The 20338-nt window shown below is 40.1% G+C and overlaps 2 protein-coding genes and 1 long non-coding RNA gene across 4 annotated transcripts; 1 reads left to right on the forward strand and 2 right to left on the reverse strand.

Moving 5' to 3' along the window:
* Positions 1 to 25: 25 nt before the first annotated feature.
* Positions 26 to 14068, reverse strand: herc4 (HECT and RLD domain containing E3 ubiquitin protein ligase 4). Its single transcript, XM_085182261.1, is given in 25 exon segments — positions 26 to 1025; positions 1137 to 1239; positions 1727 to 1822; positions 1825 to 1912; positions 2032 to 2114; positions 2212 to 2278; positions 2418 to 2584; positions 2676 to 2819; positions 3539 to 3706; positions 3793 to 3891; positions 3987 to 4106; positions 4200 to 4372; positions 4584 to 4773; positions 5275 to 5386; positions 6031 to 6090; positions 6246 to 6370; positions 7115 to 7191; positions 7895 to 8049; positions 8157 to 8287; positions 10809 to 10900; positions 10980 to 11201; positions 11297 to 11373; positions 11505 to 11664; positions 11805 to 12074; positions 13966 to 14068. Coding segments are annotated over 25 exon segments (3204 nt in total). The 5' UTR covers positions 13982 to 14068; the 3' UTR covers positions 26 to 816.
* Positions 14069 to 14527: 459 nt separating this feature from the next.
* LOC146505078 (androgen-dependent TFPI-regulating protein) lies at positions 14528 to 20333 on the reverse strand. Of its 2 annotated transcripts, XM_085182263.1 has the most exons (6): positions 18237 to 20333; positions 18005 to 18130; positions 17796 to 17897; positions 17552 to 17667; positions 16995 to 17146; positions 14528 to 16876 (listed from the first exon to the last, which is right to left on the reverse strand). In XM_085182263.1, exons 1-6 carry the CDS (start codon positions 18381 to 18383, stop codon positions 16839 to 16841), a joined length of 681 nt encoding a protein of 226 aa, XP_085038389.1. In that variant the 5' UTR covers positions 18384 to 20333; the 3' UTR covers positions 14528 to 16838. The 2 variants fall into 2 exon arrangements, with proteins under 2 accessions (XP_085038389.1, XP_085038388.1); XM_085182262.1 differs by having other exon boundaries at positions 14528 to 17146.
* On the forward strand, positions 15554 to 17158 carry LOC146505079 (uncharacterized). Its single transcript, XR_014877496.1, has 4 exons — positions 15554 to 15685; positions 15815 to 15868; positions 16045 to 16098; positions 16179 to 17158. It is a non-coding gene; the product is annotated as an uncharacterized LOC146505079 (long non-coding RNA).
* Positions 20334 to 20338: the final 5 nt, after the last annotated feature.

The raw sequence follows: 20338 nt of genomic DNA on the forward strand, positions 1-20338 counted from the left end.
AGTGGCTGTACTTTGTTTTTATTTGTGGATTGTTAAGGCAAACAGCCAAGAAAATCCACTCAGCATCTATAGCAAACACTTCACATTGCTCTTGAGCAAATGTCACAAGAGAACCTTTGTCAAACATAAAGTAGATTTACATTGGCTAACAATTTTTGCAACAGGGGATGAAAAAACCCAAACTCCTGTAAAATACGGTGTCACTTTGATTACAAAGCCATGCAGAAAATACTGCTAGAGTGTAGTTTAAAAAATACGTTTCTGTTGACACCTTGTCAGGTGTGAATCAGGTCTTATTTTTCTCTATATTTTTTTGGGGGGGGTGGAATTACGTGGTATTTTCTGGTGTTTGACTACATTTTAAACCATTAAAAACATAATAGAAGCATCTCACTGTCACAATAAATTAGGTGTTAAGCATTAGAAAAAGAAATTTCACTGTATTTTACAGGAGTTTGTTGTCAGTTTATTTATGCCCCTGTGCTGTATATACCAGTAGTTTGCTTCATCATACTTGTCCTATCCAAACATGAATAAAAGCATATCTACATGAGCAATATTAAATGTGAATCAACTTGTGTGGGATTGGGCTTCAAATACTTTGATGGCAAGAAAGCAGCTGGAAAAAATAAAAAAAATCAACATTAACATGAAAGTCCAGCCGTTCATCTCAGTCACCTTTAGTGTCATGTGGCCTCCCTTTTAATTTTTATTTTTTTCAACTTGTGTTTGACTCATCCAGACTGAGAAGTCTGCAAAAAAACATCTGGGAATGTGGTTGCCATCAACAGTCTCAACATGGATTTTTATGTTCTATCAGGCAAGATTGAAGCCTTGATTGTGATCTATAGCCTGCAGCAGCTTCTCACGGAGCATTTCTAGACTCGTGTACTTGGGCAGGTCCAGCAGGTTGAAGCAGGTGTGGGCGACAGGTAAGTAATGCTCCCCTCCACCAGTAGGCTGGATCACCAGTTTCAAGCTTTTCATGCCCAAGATGGGGATGCGGTCACTTCCAGTGAGGAACACTGAAAAGACAAGATTTTTGTTTCTCTTCACTCTTCAAGGTCTGCATGTAACATGCAAACTCACACAAAATTAATGAAACTAACTTTTCTGCTGTTTAGGGCAACACTTACAGAGAAACTGTTTTTTCTTCTCCAGTGGAAGATCGTGAAACACCTCCCAGAAAAGCCTGATTGTAGAGTGGTCTGTCCAGTACTCCCCTTTGTACTCAGTAGTCTATGAGCAAAAGAGCATAAACAAAAATTATTTTCATAATCCATCTTATAATGTACAAGTCTCACTTTAAAAAGTGAGATTCACAGTGGCCACTGGGGCTTTTCTCAGTCATTTACAGACTGTTTTTTTTAACTTGACCTTTTAAATGATGTATTGACTGAGAAACCAAGGATACTGCACACTCTTACATCAGCAACCTGCCAATCACACCATACCGGCAAATGTTTCCTTAATTCACAAAATGAAGATTATACTGTATTAGATGGAATGTTAAACTAGCATACAAAACCATAAACTAAATTCGTAAAATGTTTACTAAGGTAATAAATCAAGTGAGACATAAGGAAATTTCAATACAGCTAGAGGAGTCGCCCCCTGCTGGACACTAGGAAGAATACAGCTTTCATAGTCCTAAAGGCTATGCGGATATTTTCTTCACATTGCGTGGCCAGATGCAATTTTTACTAGTCACTATTTAATAGAAAACCTTTTCAAGCTCCATCCAGTCATAGTTGGTATTGCCGATAACCATGGCTTGCAGTTCGTTTGGCTGGAACAGTTCTAAAAACTTTCCCACCGCCACACTTTGTGGAAGCCTGAATAGAAGCACTCGAAGAGTGGAGCTACCGATGTGTTGAAAACATAGTCTACATAGGCACTGACGAAATCTTGCCTAGAGGAGAAGAAAGTAAGAAAAATGAGAGTAATGTGAATGTCCAAAATATTCATGAATCCCTTAGTGGATAACTGCTAATGGATAAATATCAGGACAACTTAAAAAAAAATGTTTACCTGTTTGACATATTGACGTTAATGTTTTCCCCATTTGGTACAAGCTCTAAAACCTCTGTGGCACCGTAGTTTTCCTCTGTGATCTGAAAAAATTAAAATAAAAAATAAAAATCATATGATAAGTGGATGACACAGCTTACTTAAACCACAGCAGAAAATGTTGATAGTCAATCATCTTACTGTGAAATTCAAGCAGAAAGTTTCCTCAAGGTCATCTTCTGTGTAGTCTAGTAGCTGCTGCAGACTCCTGGATGAACAGGAACACAATTCCCTGTGTGATTACTGTGGCATTTAAAGGTTTAGATGACGTTAAGACAATGCCAAGGTAAACTACCATTCATAAACATATTAAATGGAAACCTCAGGTGACTGTTCCTTGATCTGACCTTCCCACATCTGGCATTAGCTCTTTCAGGTCTTCTAGCGTTGGCTTCTTCTTCAGAAGCTTCTTGTAAAGGGCCAAGGGGAAGTTGAGCTCAACGATGGTGAGATTGTAGATGGCCAGACCGCAGATGACCCCGATGAGGTTGAACAAGTCAATGTCCTCAAATGTCTGCAAGGGACAGTCGGTGATTGTCAGCATTTAATCGAGGAAGGGTTTCACAAAGATCACGCGGAGATGCCGCCTGGTTTAAAGCAAGTACCTTGTTTGAAAACCAGATGAGGCGAGACTCCTCGTAGTAACGAAACATTCCGTATTTGGGATCAAGCAGCTCTTTCATGATCAGGAGGAAGAACTCCTTTCTCACGCCGCCTGCATCGACGGCCTCTTCTCCCACAAAGATCACCTGCCACAAACGTCACAAGTAAGTCACAGTACCGTTTGAACCTGGCATACTCTGTGGGTTCATTACCATGAGCAGCATCTTTCACACTCATATATGTATTTTCATTCATAACTAGGAACTTCATCCTAAGTGTACTTGATTTAAATTTGGCTGTTAGCTCGCTCAGTTGTCTTCGTTGTCAAGGCCACGGCTCCTGCGATATTTAGCGATCGCTACCTGGAAATCCTGTTCCAACCACTTGCACCACTCTGTGTGCTCGCTGGATCACCACTTCTGTGTCGAAATTGTGAGGAGTTGAGACAGAATCTACAGTTTTGAACCTTAAGAACGGATTTACCATTCACAACACTGTAAAAGGCCTAGCATGCTTTAAGTCAAGCTTGTGACCTAATGTTGATGCTACGTTTGGACGTTGTGGACTCATAAACCTGAAGAGTGCCTTTTTACACTCTCTAGCTCTTAGCTGTATGATGTTTCCTCCCTGAGTTAGTGGTGTCATTGTAGACTGCAAGGAGGTCCATGTTGAAATCACACACGCACATGTGCATGTTGTCAGAACGGCACTTCCTGGGAACAATCCAATAATAGCACAAGTACTGGAAGGGATCCAGAGTTTACAAGACTATGACTGGAATGGAAATGGTGGCCAAATTTAAATCAGGTATGGGTTATGCTGCTTCTTTTTTTTTTAAAGCTTCAAACTTAAATGCTGTTTCTACCTTTAGTGGCTTCTTGTAGTCAACATTCTTAGACTTCCTGAGCACTTCCATAGTGTCTCCAACAATGTTTTCCCTGCGAACGATGAGGATGAGGCACGGGTTGACGGATTCCACAGCTGGTAGGAACATGGAGCTGAAATTTTGCATCTGTGCCTGGTCCACTGCCATCTGTTAATAAAGAAAACACACGATTATGAAGCGATTAGTGAGAATAAAGGTAAGAAACTGCCTTTAAGAGGTTTAGTGAGTAGTACCTGCATCTGTAAGACAGCATCTGTCTGAAGGAGTGTAGTCTTTGCTTGGGCATCAAATACAAAGGGATACTTGCACAGAGTCACCACACCATCATGTCCCTGGGGATAGAGCATAAACAAAAGGTTCACATCAAAACCTTAACATAGAAAGATGTATTACTGAATCGCAGAGCCAACATCCACAGCAGACTCACCATTGGGTACATCTGCCTCTGAAGCCATGTGACATAGTCATTTCGGATGTCTATCAGGTTGTCCAACTCATGAATGTAGAACTTGCCATACTGAATGATGTGTCCCGCTTTCTCGCTCACCTGAAGCGACAAGTGAGAGAGACTGTCACTTGTAGTCCTTTAAAGAAGGATATAATGTGCAGCAGGAATTTAACACTGCACCTTTTTCCTCACCTTGTGTAGGATTTCCAGGAGTCGCAGCGATGTGTCCAGAAAACAGGTGAAAATTCTCTGCTCTACTGCGGGAATGCCCACCTTGTGCATCTGCAGCAGATACACCACCACTTCCTTGTACAGTTCAACTAGCCGCTGGAAGACTGGGGACTCAAACGTAGACCACCAGTTTCCTGCAAATACATGAGCAAACACTAAATTAGTGCTCCTCAAAACCCTTTTAAGACAGTGTCAAGTACCATCTGGAATGTAATTCCTGCATAAGATTTATGACAAATATAAGCTATTTTAAGACCTTATTTTCCTTAACAATAAGGTCTTAAGTATAGTATGTAGTACATATGCAGTATGGAAAGCTTAAAGAAACTCCTTCATCCTACCTACCTAGTACCTTCAGTGGAGCCTCTTTTAGGCTGATGACTGATTTGGCAAATGGGATAGAGATGGTGACGTAGTTATTTCGGTTAGTGAAGAGAGGGCATTCTGGAAGAGTGAGGTAGAGTCTCAGGGCTTCGATGTCTGGAGGAGAATTGTTTAGCCTGGGAATGAGGTTCTTCTCCAGACTAGCAGCAATCTGAGGCAGACAGACGAAGGGAAACAGGTCTGTTATGATTAATGTGATAATCCTGAATGCATACAAACTGCTGATGAGGTGTGGGGTAAAGTGCAACAATAACACACTGAATGGACCAGAGTACCGGGAATAACTGGAGCCGACACAGTAATAAAACGTCACTGGGGACATTTACACTATAAAAACATCTTCTGGTCAGGTACCAAATCAAAATAATATGAACATCAGCGACAAGACAGCAGTGGCAATCTCAGATGAGCAAAGGTCATAAACACTGTTGAAGAGTATGAGGAATGAAAAAGAAACTCCAAGTCAGAGGAACTTCACCAGTCAGAGAAAATATATTAGTGCCCAAGTATTTGGCATGGCACTGACGCGACACAGAATGCAGTTTTGAATTACAGTGAAGAATCCAGAATTTAGTCCCCTCCAAGTCCTTGACTTGAACAAGTAAACAGAGATGGATGGGTGGATGGAACTATATTATATGTGGCCACTGACCTGCTGAGCAATCTCAGGGTGACCCTCTTGGATTACTTTGTTGAAGAGCAGGCGAGCCATGTTCATATTCACCCCTGAACATTTACTGCTGGTACTGTAGTGATCTGGATGACTGCGTTTATAAAATAACAAAAAAACAAAATCAGCACTCAGAATGAGATAATTACAAAAACGCTTGGCAATAACTATAACAATACATATATATATATATATATATATTATTTATTGTTATATTATGTATATATATATATAATAATATATATTAATCTAAAGTTCTAAACTGATCGGACAGCGCTTCAGAGTGCAAATGGTTAATGAGCTGAAGCACACTTCAAAAGCAGCCCAAAGGTTTCTCAAAGCAAAGAAACAGGATATGCTTCAGTGGCCAAATCAGAATCTGATCTCAACCCAGGAGAGCACGCTTTTTATCTGGTCAAAGCGGTGACAACAGAACAAGCTCTAGATTTACCATGTCAGCAGATAAGTGTCAGTACTGAATGTTGTTATCGTTGAGCTTCCTGCTTTCATGGCTAAAACTGTGGCCATCTCAATTTCATGTTTTTATATAGCCTACCAAACCCGTGCATTCACCTGGCTCATATGACGGGAGTAGCTTAAGAAAGCTTTAATTATCTAATTAGAGAGTAAATAAACAAGAAATTCAGCAAAAAAAAAATGTGTTGATTTTAATGTAAATCAGTCAAAATAATTTTTCTGACTAGATTCTGACTTTTGAAATATCTGGAGTGCATTTACCTCATTGACAGGAAAGACCCATTTAGGCAGCTTGCTGAGGAGAACACGAGGTCGATCTCACTAAGGAAACCAGAAAAGGCAAATAATTACTGTGTAAATCTCCAAAAAGGATCAGGTAATTTGATTCTACTCAAACACACCATGTCTAAAACAAACTAAAACTCCAATATGCCGAGGATCTACTGAGGGGGAAAAGAAGAAGAAGAAATCTTTACTTGGAGATTTCGAGTGGGAGTCTTCCTTGTGAGTGGTTCAACCATTTATGTATGAGATCCTCATTCAAGGAGTAAATCTTTCTCTGGGGATCTTGTATCCTTGTGTCATCTCCGTTCTGAAGGCTCTGCACCAAAAAGTATAAAAGTTAGACGAATAAAAACTGAAAAATGTAAACCTGTGTAAATAAAACTGTGAGTGTAAAAACAGTATTCACAGCTATCTGCGGCACATTTTAGAAGAAGGTGCTTCTGAGAAAAGAAAAAAAGTGACATACATCCTCATTACAAATTAAATTCTGCTTGAAAAATCATCATACGCTACATGGCAACGTGTTTTAAAACCAACACCAGCTTGCACTGACTGTTGGGGATCAGCTGGAGCAGTCTGCTTTAATTAGATTGACAAACACAATTCTGTTTCCTGGAATTCGAAAACTTTAATTACAAGATTTTAAATTGAAGTCATTTTCTTATTTTTCAAATTTCACATGGTTTTACTGGTACGTTTCGCCTTCTTTAACTCATGTGAATGGTGACGTTGTCAAACAACGCTGTGGTATAAAATTACACGCGAACCCATGTGCTAAGATTTTTTTTAAATTCCAGATAATTACAGGTTGTGTCTGGAAATATTTACAATCTCAGCTCATCTGCCTGACATTGCTCTCACACCCCATCAGTGATAATAATCCTTTAGCTCAAATCACTGTTGTTCAGCTGCTCACTATTATCGAGTACTGCCAGTGCCATTGTTTTTACTGTAGAGTAAAAACGATAGCATTCAAGACAGTTGTGCAATTATTAAAACGTGCTGTACATTTGTAAGCATCTCCATGAAATCTCTGTTTCAGAGGAGAGTGAAAACTTACGTTGGCACTGCAATAGTGAGCAAAGCTTTGATCTCCTCCAGCATAAATCCGTTTGACACAACATTTCTCCTCTGAATCTGCAAAAGTGAGGGAAAATAGGTTTTTTGTGTTATTAAAACATCTTACAGTGAGTTTTACGTTTGAAATAAACCCATCAAACTAATTATGTAATGTGCTTTTACAACTTAAGATTCAGATTAAAGATAATAAATCTCCACGTTCAGATGGATACACAGCAGAATTATATAAAACGTAGTCAGAGAAAACATAAATGGAGAACCCTATCGATTAATACATTTGACTGCTCATTCCCATATATCATCGTGATGTTGTTTATTTGTGATGTTGTTTATTCTTTCTCAACAGGTGATCCAGGTGATTCATATATGCATTTTTTTTGTCTGCTTATTTAGTTGGTTTTTGTTTTTTTGCCCTTTATCCCCGTCCCTCTTCTCCGCAGTTTTTTCCCCCTCTTCCTTTCTCCCTTTTCTTTTCCTCATTCACGTCTGTCCTGTATCTAGCAAGTGAAAATAAAAAATAAATAAGATAAACAATAAAATGTGAATCAAATAGACCATCACGGCAAGGCTGGGATGGTCAATTTTTTCTTTCTTTGCCCGTAGACAATAATTCTGATGGCAAAAGAACCAAATGGGACAGGCAAAAAAACAAAACAAAAAAGAAACAAACAAAAAAAACACATTTGACTGCTTATGATTCAAACTTTACACCCCTCAAAAATGGAAGGATGTTTTGGTTTTACATTTGCTGTCCCCTCACCTGTATCTGTTGCAGTGCTGGTGACTACCCAGGGACCTTTAACAAGAGCAGGGCTTTTTCTGTTGGAAGTGGACCGTGTGCCAAGCTGCCCGTTCCCTCCGAGCCCAAATGAATCCATCTTCCCCGATGACGGCGTGAAAGCCAGCGTGTGTTGCCTTGACCGCACAGCAATTTGAAACGTTACTAGCAGCCTTGTGACTTTTCAGTATAATTCACTGACGTTGTATTTTAGATAAACGCGCAAAAACAAAGTCGATTTTACCTTCCACATGCAATCTGTGTGACTACATTTCCCATGAGCTCAAACACTTTTCTGGGGTTTATTTCATGATTTGTAGAGTTATGCCCAAGCTGTCCATATCCTCCTGCTCCAAATGTGAACACGCCCCCTTCCTGTATTTAAAAAACAACAGAACCAGTTATTCCGACCTTCAAAAGGGTTAGCACTGTGCTAACTTGCTAAGGCCAAAGTGTTAGCAAAGACCACTGAACATGAGGCTTGAAGAGACAGAGAGGCATGAAAGACAGCTGTCGTGTTAGTGATTTCAGTCTAGTTTTTCCTTAACCAGAAACAGCTAGATTAGTAATGGCACATGCCAGGAGGGGGATTATTTTAACATCCAAGTCTTACAGCAGGGATCCTCCTCTACAGCGTCAGCCCACTACTGAAACAAACTTATTGCGTCTGGGCACCTGGACAGGAAATGGGCATTTTTATCCACCGCTCGAGAAGATTTAAAACTTCACTATTTAACAAACCAAAAAAACATTCCAGGTTCTAAATAACTGTCCCAACTCATCCATTCTTTTCTAAAAATTAGAAGTAAACACAGAAATGGCCCTTAGCTACTGAAAATGTATAATGCTTTTTTCCTGTGTAGAAGAGGTCACGCCTCGTCCTTGTGCCAAAACATGTTGACATCACACCTCATGAAGACCCTGAAGAGACTTATCCTGGACCAGCTTCCAGCACATGGTCAGATCCCTTCCGGTCCTTGACCTGCTCAACAGGGCCTACATCCACCCAGCGCTGTGAGGGTCATGTTTTGATTTCTCCAGTGTGTTCACCACCACCAGCTCGGCTCTGCTGGGTGGATGCCTTGGCAGTGAGCTGGATAATTGGCTCACTGATCGGCAAACCACCTGCAGCACCATGTTGGACAGCAACACCGAAGCCCAGCGGGGGACTGTCTTCTCTCCCTTTCCCTTCACCATGTACACCACAGCCTTCAGCGCTGCACAGACACCTGCCACCTTCACAGGTTTCTAATGACTCTGCAGTAGTGATGTATCACACAAGGTGATGGGGAAGAGTATGGGGGTTGTGGATGTGAGAAGGGTTAGAATGCTGGTCACCCCTATTTCCATCCGTGTGGTTTGGGTGCAGACAGGATAAAAATACCGCAGTGTTCACACTAAAAACACAGAAGCCCTCTACAAGAAGAGTCATCTCTATTTTCTTGGATGACTCCTTTAAAATCTAATGGATGACCCAGGATTTTTTGAGTCTGTAATGGCCACTGCCATCCTCTATGCTGTGGTGGGCTGGGGCAGCATGATACCAGCAGACTCAAACCGATCCACAAGGCCAGTATTATAGGTGTGGAGCTCGACTCTGACAGCAGATGTCAGATGATAGCCGACAATCCTTCACGTTCATTCAATGACTTGCAGGATGGTCACAGGAGCAAAACACTCACTGCACTACAACGCCACAGGAAATGATTTATACCTGCAATGATCAAACTTCATATCTTCCCCTTATGACACCTGGACTATTTTCACTTGTCATATCTTCTTTATATTGTACATACTATTGTTTAACCTTGGAGTATTTATTTTAACATAATCCAACATTGGTGGAGCCTCTTCGTTTTATAAGGATGGTTTACATTTTTTTATGATTTCTTTCCATTTTCTACCTTTCATATCATTTGCTTGAGAGTCTGTGACAAAGCAATTTCCCCCTGTCATTATAAAAGTATTCTGACTCTGATATAAACTGTTACAATGGAGGGTGCTCAGACGAAATGCCTGCAGCATCAAATAATGAGCTCAGTGTGCAAGTGTGCGCAAGTAATCCCAGTGAGCCAAATGCTCAGGCAGTTTCAGGCAGTTAATTCTATATCAGCATGATGTCAGTGAGTGCAGACATCCCTAATATAGTCATCTCAGGCGTATAGCTTTGGCCGTGAAGCCACACTGATGTGTTAGTCAAGCCTTCGGTATGAGGGGCAGCCAATCAGAAGAGACTTGGCTAAATGGGAGGGGAGCTAAGGAATATAAAAAAAGAAGAAGAAAGAAAGCTTGTTTTAAGAGGTAGAGGAACCCAGAAACTGCACCTACAGCACCCGTGGGTGCTGAACAGTTTGTTCATCTGACAACAGCTTAATGTTTTTCTAAAGGAGAGCTTTATAAACATCTGTGTGACAGTGCTTTTAAAAAGCAAAACACTGAAATCTTAATGTACTGCAGACTTAATGTATTGCAGTGATACTGGGATGTTTTCTAACTGGTCGCTTGGCAGCAGCTGTCTCTGAGCAGTATGCAAACTGGAGAGCGAGGATACAACACACTGACTGCGACAAGTGATGCATCTGTAATCCTGCCTGGCTGCTGTTTGGGATCAGTTAAGAAAATGTAATACATATACACTGGCAGATTAAAAACAACAACAACAGCAATGAATTAGGAAGAAGGTAAAGAAAGCATAACCCAGCATGGGAGCAAATCCCAGTAAAAGTCCAAGGCCCAGTTTAATGATTTTAAGCCTAAGAATTAAAACCATTAATTAGATTTAAAAGAGCCACTTTTAAATCTAATCATTAATCATTAATTCCACAGTTTCAAATTTCGGTCTTCTGTACACACAACGCTGCAGATCTATCAAAGAACCAAAAAGTATGCAACTTAACTTGGTCAGTGCTGCCGTGTGATCTTCTCCACAGCAAATGTAAATCACTCTCTGTGATCTGAGGGACTTCAGGAGGGCCGGGAAATACCGATCTGAAAAAGACGTCCTGAAAATTAGTCAAAGTTTCGGGTTTGAATGTACACCGGCACCTTCTAACCTTCTACCACTCACCGTTGCAGTCGTTGAGACCAAGCTGACCAAAATTGTTGCGCCCCCAACCGAACACAGCTCCCGAGGGAGTGAGGGCAAAGCTATGTGCTCCACCTGCTGATATTTGAGCAAAAGGAATGCCCTGCAGAGACTGAATCATCTGGGGTGTAGAAATGCTCTGTCCGTTGATTCCTAACCCAAGTTGGCCGTATCGATTCTGGCCCCATGAGAAGATGTGGCCCCCTGTGTTAAAAACGCATATATAATTGAAACGGTTTAACATGACATAAACACTGTAAGCTGCTCTGGATATGTACTAAGTGCAAACCATTCCTCACCTTTTGAAAGTGCATGGGAGTGCCAGTACCCACAGGCTACCTGAGCAATTTGAACATCTGACAAAGTCTTGATGTTTCTTTTCATACAGAGGAAAAAAAAGAGAGAGAAGAATGGCTATATTAGGGCTTTTCATGTTGCCTTTACAAAACAAAGGATGAGCAAGTAGTGCGTTACACACAGGGGTTTCCTGATAGTTGATGAATTTACCTAGGCACGCGAACACATTCTTCAAAGTTATTTAATCCCAGCTGTCCATCTGAACCAAGACCCCACGAGAAAACCTGTCCTTTGTCATTTAGGGCGAGTGTATGGGCCTCTCCACATGATACAGCCACTATGATCTGTGCATCCAAGGCCACAACTTGCTCTAACAGATGACATAAACAAGTGCTTGCACAGTGAGCAACTTTAAAAAACAAAACAAAAAACCCCAATGTTTTATTAGAAAAACAAACAAACAAACAAACAAACAAACAAACAAACAAACGAACAGCAGACATCACCAACCGGGTTTCTTTCTGGCTTTCTCATGTCCAAGCTGCCCAAGATCATTGCAGCCACAGGTATACACCGTCCCGTCCTCCAGCAGGAAAGCTGTGTGTCTGCGGCCACACCCCACATCACTCACTTGCTTCCCGTGAAAGAATTCACATTTTCGTGGCTCAACCACAATCTCTTCATCAATCCCACCCAAGCCCAGTTGTCCGTAGGAAGCATTTCCCCAGCACAGCATTGTAGTTCTCCCTTTAGCTGCACGCAAAAGCAGGATCTCAGGCTCTGTGAAGAAGACACTTGGGCTAATATAACCTTCCAGAGTATAGTCACATATCCCCCGTTTCATTTGCAAGGTGTAATCTAGCTGGTATCACCTAGCAAAGCCGAAAGAGGCAAAACAACATCATCGCCACATGAAACAGACGCAAGCCTGCGGTCAGATTAAGTCATGACTTCAGGATCGTACACCTACATACATACATATATATATATATATAGCGAGAGCACTAGTACGTTGCAGTCTAAACTGACCATGTAAACAGATTAGCCTAGTAAGCTACAGTTAACGGTGTTGGGTGAGTTCCGTTAGGGTTGCTAAAATCGTCAAATAACACCACTTCCGTCGCGGGCGGCTGGGTTTACAAATTAAAGCACATGCCAAAACGTGTTTAAATACGAGTATTGCCAATAACTGTATGTACCCCCACGATTTGCACTCTCATAAACATAATTAATAAACTTACACATTTCTTTCTGAGTCACAAATGTATGCGTTTATAATATTGTAAGCGGAAGTATAACTCTTGTCCGTAATGTTAGCACACGCTAGCATGCACCTTGACGAATACAGGCGAGGTAGATCATTTCAGACTGATGGCACTTGACCAACTTAATGACAGTACTTAAAATTATCATAGTGCAATTGGAAATTATTTTAAGAAACATATATGTTTAAGCACTCGGCACGTGGTACATGGCTGACTTATACAGACAGTCCTGATATAGCAAGCTAACGTTAGTCATACCCAAAGACTTTATGTCTGTGTTTGGAACATAACGTACTTAAGAGTTCATTCAGAAACCTGAAGTGACTTCACAGCTGAGTATCTGAACTTAAAGCCCCGCTATTCTTTACTGTTCCGCTAAAAACACAAGTTTAACAACTTACAGCCAGGTGTCTCTTATGTTAGAGCCAAGAGCAAATCTTACCAAAGCCACCAGACCCGACAAGTTTATGATCTGCCAGTGCCTTGTTCGTTAGTTAGTCCGACTGTTAAAAATACACATTACAGCACGCTACTGTCCAAAGACAACTCCCAGGTAAAACTCTACTCAATCTAACCAATCCGATGCTCTGTCAACAACTGCTGTACGGCCAAGAAACGCGTTAAAGCGGTCGTCTCAAACTCTGGATGTCCGTTATGTCCTTTTAGAAATAAAAGTATTTTTTATAATAGCAGAGCGGAGAAGAGTACAAGATAGTTAAAATATATACATAAGAGTCCCGAAATGTCCAAAACACGGACAAGGAGATTTGAATACTTCTCTGAAAGACGCGTAGAGAAGCTCTACACATAAACGCGGTAAGGCTTAATTTGAAGGCAGCTTACAATACCGGAAGTATTAATAGCGTTTTCACGCATTTTCCTTCATGGACGTGAAGAAATGTCGCGAAGCTGCCGAAATGTTCTAGAGCGAGCGCATCCGCGCATGCGTGTACCGGCTGCGCTGTACTACCTTTACCTAGGTATGAAAACACGGAGGTTACTCTCCTAGTCCCCGAACTCCATATTCATACACACATGCACACACACACAGATACACACACACCTCCCCGTTTTCTCTTTCTTGAATGTTTCGCGTTTATACAGCGCACGCACGGCATTTATTTGTTATTAATTAGTAAGTAAAAGAAGGAAAGTGAAAGCGCTTCAGCACTACTGAAGTGCGTAGTATGAACTAGCAAAAGAAAAGTCCACAAATGAATACATTCGAAATAACAACATATATAACGGTATTCAAGATTAAATGTTAATTAATATGTAAGTACATATAAATATATAATACAAGTACGTTTTGAATGTGTTGAATGTTGCAGATGTATGTGATTAAATGTGAGGCGTTATAAAAAAAAGTGTTATATCTGCATTCTAATAGCAGATATTTTATTTACCTGTAGTTTTGTTCATCTTATGTAATCAGGCTGTAAGTATACTAGAAGAATCTCGAACTTCTACCGGTGTCATGTCTTTTTCCAAAACCATGTTCGCCAACTTGAGTTGGTTCACAACCACCGGGCTCCCCCTGGTGGAGAGCAAACTCACTTACTCCGATTCAACAAACAAATAGACTGTGTCACCTTCATTAAGATAAGATAAAATACGGGAAGAAGAGAAAATGTAACTTTAAATACAAGGTAAACTCAACAAACAGTAGGCATTAAGAGACTCAAATACGTATATATTTTAAAATAATGAAAACAGCAGCAAATGAGGACATCAATTCTCTTTTTTATCATCTGGTTTTAAAAGAGCTTTTTGCACCAGTTAAAAATAGATTGGACACTTCCTTGATGTACAGTAAGCTTCTGTAACAGAGATCCACGTCTGTTCATTCAAAATCCAGCGAACACAGCTAGGTTTCAGACCAAATGTTTGTTTGACTGAATGGTTTAAAAGGAGATGAAAAGTCAGATACATTCATATCATGCAAATTCCATCTGCTGGTGCACAATGCCATCTATCAGTCTGTCTGTCTGTCTCTTTTTGTGTTAGCTGATTTCTTTTATACTGCAATATACTACATATAAAATATGAAAATGTTTATTTGCATTTGTGTAAAATGTAAATGCAAACAGAATGCAACGATTTGCAAAGCTGTCAAACCCATATTTTATACTCATCACACGTTTAAACAGAGACATTTTAATATTTCACAAAAAATATTATCTCATTTTGAATTTGATGGCAAAAACATGTCTCAAAAAAGCTGGGATTGGGAGAACAAAATGCTGGAACGATTTTACATCATATAGTATCATCAAAAGAATCAGAGAATGTGGAGAAATCTTTGTGTTCATGGGACAATACTGGACAGCCTCTGGCCTTTGGGCCCTCAGGCAACACAGGCATTAAAAACAGGCATTATTGTGTCATGGAAATCATTGCATGGAGGCAGGAACACTTCCAGAAAATACTATCTGTGAACACAGTTCACCATTCCATCCACAAATACAGGTTGTATCATACAAAGAAGAAGCCATATGTATGCATCTCTCATTCAAATCTCTTTAAAATGAAACTGAGCTTGTACTGAAAACAAACAATGCTATCTGAGCTGCATTTTAAAATCGACTACTGATTGCACAAAACAGGGGACAGGCTGAGTCAAAAACAGGTTTTTGCATACTTTGAAAGTATGATAAACATAGATATTATTTCAGTGCATTGCCGGTGAAGGTGGAGGAGGCAGTTTAGTTAAACTTTTCCAAGAGTTTCCAATGCGTAAATTTATGACAGAACGGATGACAGGCAGGTTGTCACTCTTTGACATCTGTGGTTTTTAGCTGTCACTGTGGTGAGATCATCTTAACCTGCGTTAAGACTTACAGCTAATGATAGCTCTTATTACACACAAATCAGCCTCTTTTACGCAGTTGTTTGCGTAACCGCACGTTTGTCTCATGACTGACTTCATTCAGACGTAAGAATGGTTGGTGAATATGCAGTCTATCCTGTACGGCTGGTTCTTCTATGGGAGTTTTCCTCTCCTGTCTTACGCATTGTGGTCCGATGTCTCGGACAAGAAGGAACCTCTTTATTTCTCCTTAGGTTACGAATCAGAGCACAAACAGGGCAGACACAACAGAAGCAAACATGTTCTACTTGATCGGAGTAAGTGCAGACCTCTTTATACGTTATTTTAAGTCTTTTAGCTGTAAGTAAGATCATTTTTCAAAGATTTCGTTTTCTAGTGGTGACTGTAACCTGTGTGATACTGACTGCTGTTTGTTTTGCCTTAAGATCATTGCTGGTCTTCTCTTCGTCATATATTGGTTTTCAACGGGACTCAAAGAGGTAAGCAGCTATTTATTTTTCTTTCTTTCTTTCTTTTTTAAATGTAGCTCACATCAAAACAAGACATACATCAATAACAAGGAATTTGAAGCAAACAGAAACATTTATAGAGAGTGCACAGAGGTGGAACAAGGAAGCAAAGACTAACTCTGTGTAATGATTCTTATCATTTTCAGGGAAACAAGTCACAAAAGTCCCAGCTCCCAGAATCCTCTGCAAACAACAAGTTGGTAAGCGGCAATCAAAAGTTAAATGCTGAGCTTACTGAGAATAGTTTGGATAAAATATCTGACTTCAATTTCTTCAACAGAATGATCTGAGCGACGATGACTTGCATTTATTGGCAAAGATCCTTTCGGTTGGATTGGTGGATGCGGATCCAGACTACCTCCATCACCTAAAAGGCTACAGGGACTTGCATGGTCCCTGATCTCCTTTGGAAAAAAGAAAGAAAAAGAAACAAGGAGCTCATCTGGAGCGACGGATGGATACAAAAACAGACTTTTATGGAGATCTTGAAGGATTTGTGATGTCATCAAATCAATGCTTATTTGGATTACAAGTTATTCTCACGTCACCCTGCAGATTTTTCATGATCACAGGATAAAACATGCAGTATGTTCAGTTTAAATGTTGCACTGAATACGTGCAACATGGATCCTATTTGCTTTATTGTTACCTTTGTAACCCACGGCTGTGCTGCTTGTTGCAAGTAATCTGTCTCAATGCTGCTATTTAACATTTAGCTAAATGCTAAATTGGTGCTACAAGGAGCGCAAGTGGAGAAGAATACAGTCTTTATCGCAATCATTACCCAGTCATCAAATCAGAACAATGTGTAACGCATTAGGCAAGAGTGTGTTTTGTCCTGTGGTTTAAAATGTTTTTAGTAAGAGAAAGAATGGATTGTTTGCATAGCCCCACTTCAAAGAGAACCATGGGACCATTTCAGTGTGGGAGAAAGGTTCAATTAATTTGTTTCTCTTGTCTTTTTGTTCATGTCCTTTTCTGGAGAGAGGAGACAAAAGAGAGAGTTAAGCAAAGAGACAGACTAGATTCTGGTGTTGTTGTTATTTTTTAAACCTTTCTTTTTTTGGTATGATATGGCAAACGTAACGCCTCCTACCCCAGACCCGTCTGTTGAGCTCGTTCCCGAGCAGGTAGAGCAAGATCACCACAGACATGTTAAAAAAGAAGAAGCCCACCAGACCAGCAGCACTGAAGCGCCCAAGAAGAGGATACACCCAAATCCCGACTGACATGTACACCCATATAATCCTGCAGATCATGTTCAGAATATAAAAGAAAAAAAGAAGGGAAAAAAAAGGTTTGGCTCATGCAAACATTCACCCAGTGTGTTGACGCAGTCATTGTAACAGCAAAACAGCAGCAAAAATAAACATCTCATATGCAATGAACAGCATGCTTATGGTTTGTTCTGTACTCATGAGGAGTTATTGGCTGCATTACAACATGTGAGCCCGAGCTGTGGAGGTTGAAAAAAAGCTTTTACCCGCAAGCTGTATGCACACTGGAGCAGCAAAAATAGATGCATTTAGACAGTGTTGTGCTTTCAGCCACATGAAGATGAACTTCAATCAGTGTCAAATGAAAGATAAAAACTGAAGAAATGCTTTTTTTTAAAGTGCTTGATTATGCTGTTAATGCTGAGTCAGCACTTACCAAGATAAGTAAGCCAAGCCCACGATTCCTAATGCCGTCAGTGCATGTTTAGTCTGTGGGTAGACGTGAGGCTGCACCAGCACCTCTCCAAGTAAGATGGGAAGGACAAATGTGTGCTAAAGAAAAAGCCAACAGCAACATGAGAAGTCCCGACAGGCCAACCAGGAATTGCTTAAAAATGTTTTAAACATACAAACAATGCTGAGTAATTATTTATTATGCCCAAGAACATAAGTCCACAGACCATAGCGTGGTTCATCCACAGAGGGAAGAAGGCGTCGATGGTAGCTGGGTAGACTAATTCTCTATCATATGCAAAGATTGCCCAGAAAAGTAGAACAACGAACTAAAGAAAAGGCAACAAAGGCAGAGTTAATGTGAAGCATAGTGTTTTGCTTTGGGGGTGTTTTTGCACTTGAAAGAATGTAGGATTTACAAATGTGGGGTTCTCACCGTGCCCACTGGAAAGGCAAAGACAGAGAAGAAAAGGTCTTTAAACTTGCTCAGAGTACTCTCAGCCTTTTTCCCAGGTTGAAGATCTTTCACTGCCGCCAGTCCAAAGAACGTCATTTGCAATAACTGAAACATTACAAGCAACATTGTTGTTTTTTCCCACTGTCCTTGTTGGGATCGCAGGGTCATTAATCCTTCACAACAATTACCCACAAATGATCAAGGTACTCACCAAATTCAAAAAAGTGAGGTACTTCCAGGGTCCTCCATAAACAAAGATTCCTGGTGGCAAATCCTCTCCATCCTTATCGTTGAGATTCTTAACAATAAACGCATACCAGCTGAATGCTGTAATGTGATACACTCTCCTAACAGTCATTCTCAGTGTAAACTTATATTCTTCTGTAATAGTGAAAATAAATTAAAATGCAAGCACCAAAACAGCACCAAAACAAAACAAAAAGACTAAACTTCAAAGTTTTCCCTTCAGATGTGAGGCACTTGAAGCAGTGAAGGTTCTTTAAAGATTAGTGTAGTTCAGCGCCGGCTTATCAAGACATTTGTAGGCAGCAGAGACAAAGAAACACAAGAGAACCACTGTTCAGTTTTTTACGAAACATATGACGACTTCTTTCATAACCGCTTGTGGCTGGGAGGCAAATTTATGCACAGTGAGAGTGTAATCTGTTATATAGTGTTTTGCAAGAGAAATCCCAACGAGTTAGGACGGTTACATGAGTTCAGATACAGTACTGTGCAAAGGTTTTAGGCAGGTGAGGAAAAAATGCTGTAAAGAAAGAATGCTTTCAAAAATGGAAGTGTTAGTTATTTATTTTCCACCAATCAACAAAATGCAGTGAATGAACAAAAAAGAAATCTAAATCAAGTCAATATTTGGTGTGACCACCCTTTGCCTCAGAGCAACATCCATTCTTCTAGGTACACTTGCACACAGATTTTGAAGGAACTCGGCTGGTAGGTTGTTCCAAACATCTTGGAGAACTAATCACAGTCCTTCTGTGGATGTAGGCTTCCTCACATCCTTCTGTCTCTTCATGTAATACCAGACACACTTGATGATGTTGAGATCAGAGCTCTGTGGGAGCCATGCCATCACTTCCAGTACTTCTTGTTCTTCATGCTGAAAATAGTTTTTAATGACTGGCTGTATGTTTGGGGTCATTGTCCTACTGCAGAAAACATTTGGGGCCAATAAACAATCATTTATATTTCTGAAAGCATTCTTTGTTTACAGTATTTTTTAACACCTGCCTAAAACTTGCAAAGTTCAGATAGGTAAATATCTTCTGACAAAGACTGGATCACAGAAGAGTTACTTCTTTATTATTGCTGGAAATCTAAATTCAGGAGCTCGACACATCTCTCGCGAGCTTATTAAAATAATAGTAAATGTGTGATGACAAAACAACCCGATAAATTCATAAGAAAGAAAATTTCAAAGAGCAAAAGTCTCACGTTAGAGAATAAACGTGATAGAAAAAACAGGCAAAAATAAAAATAAAATAAAGGTTTCTCCTAAACTTGTTCTCCCATTACTTTTTCCTGTGATCGTTAAAGTTTTCATAGATGTCATAAATGGCCTGAAGATGGTGCTGGTGTAAAGGCTGTGATCTGATAGTATTGAGCCAAAGCCAATATGCAGTATGTTGCAATCACTGTGTTAAAGCTACTAAATCTGTGTAGGTTTAGAAGAGAAATCTGTTATATAAAATATAATGTATGTGTTCTTTTTGAATATTTTAAATCAAATGGAGTTTTCAAGTTACATACGAACACATTACATATGAAACATTTATATGACAAATTATATACGTAAATATTTAAAAACTTCTTGCAATTAAGGATTTAAATAATTTATTATTTATCCATCCATTCACTTCCGCTTATCCTTTTTCAGGGTCGCTGGAGCCTATCCCAGCTGTCATAGGGCGAGAGGCAGGGTACACCCTGGACAGGTCACCAGTCTGTCGCAGGGCTAACACTCAGAGACAGACAACCATTCGCACATTCACACCTAGTGACAATTTGGATTATCCAATTAACCTATCCCCACAAGCTGCATGTCTTTGGACGGTGGGAGGAAGCTGGAGTACCTGAAGGGAACCCACGCAAACACGGGGAGAACATGCAAACTCCACACAGAAAGACCCCAGCCTGATGGTGGAATTGAACTCAGGACCTTCTTGCTGTGCAGCAACAGTGCTAACCACTGTGCCACCGTGCTGCCAATTTATTATTTAATTCTGGTTTTATTTTTATTTTAGAGGGCATGCCTAATTTTGTGAAATAGTGTCATAGTACCTATAATTTACT

This window comes from Neolamprologus multifasciatus, chromosome 13, assembly GCF_963576455.1.
Source record: "Neolamprologus multifasciatus chromosome 13, fNeoMul1.2, whole genome shotgun sequence".
NCBI lineage: Eukaryota > Metazoa > Chordata > Actinopteri > Cichliformes > Cichlidae > Neolamprologus > Neolamprologus multifasciatus.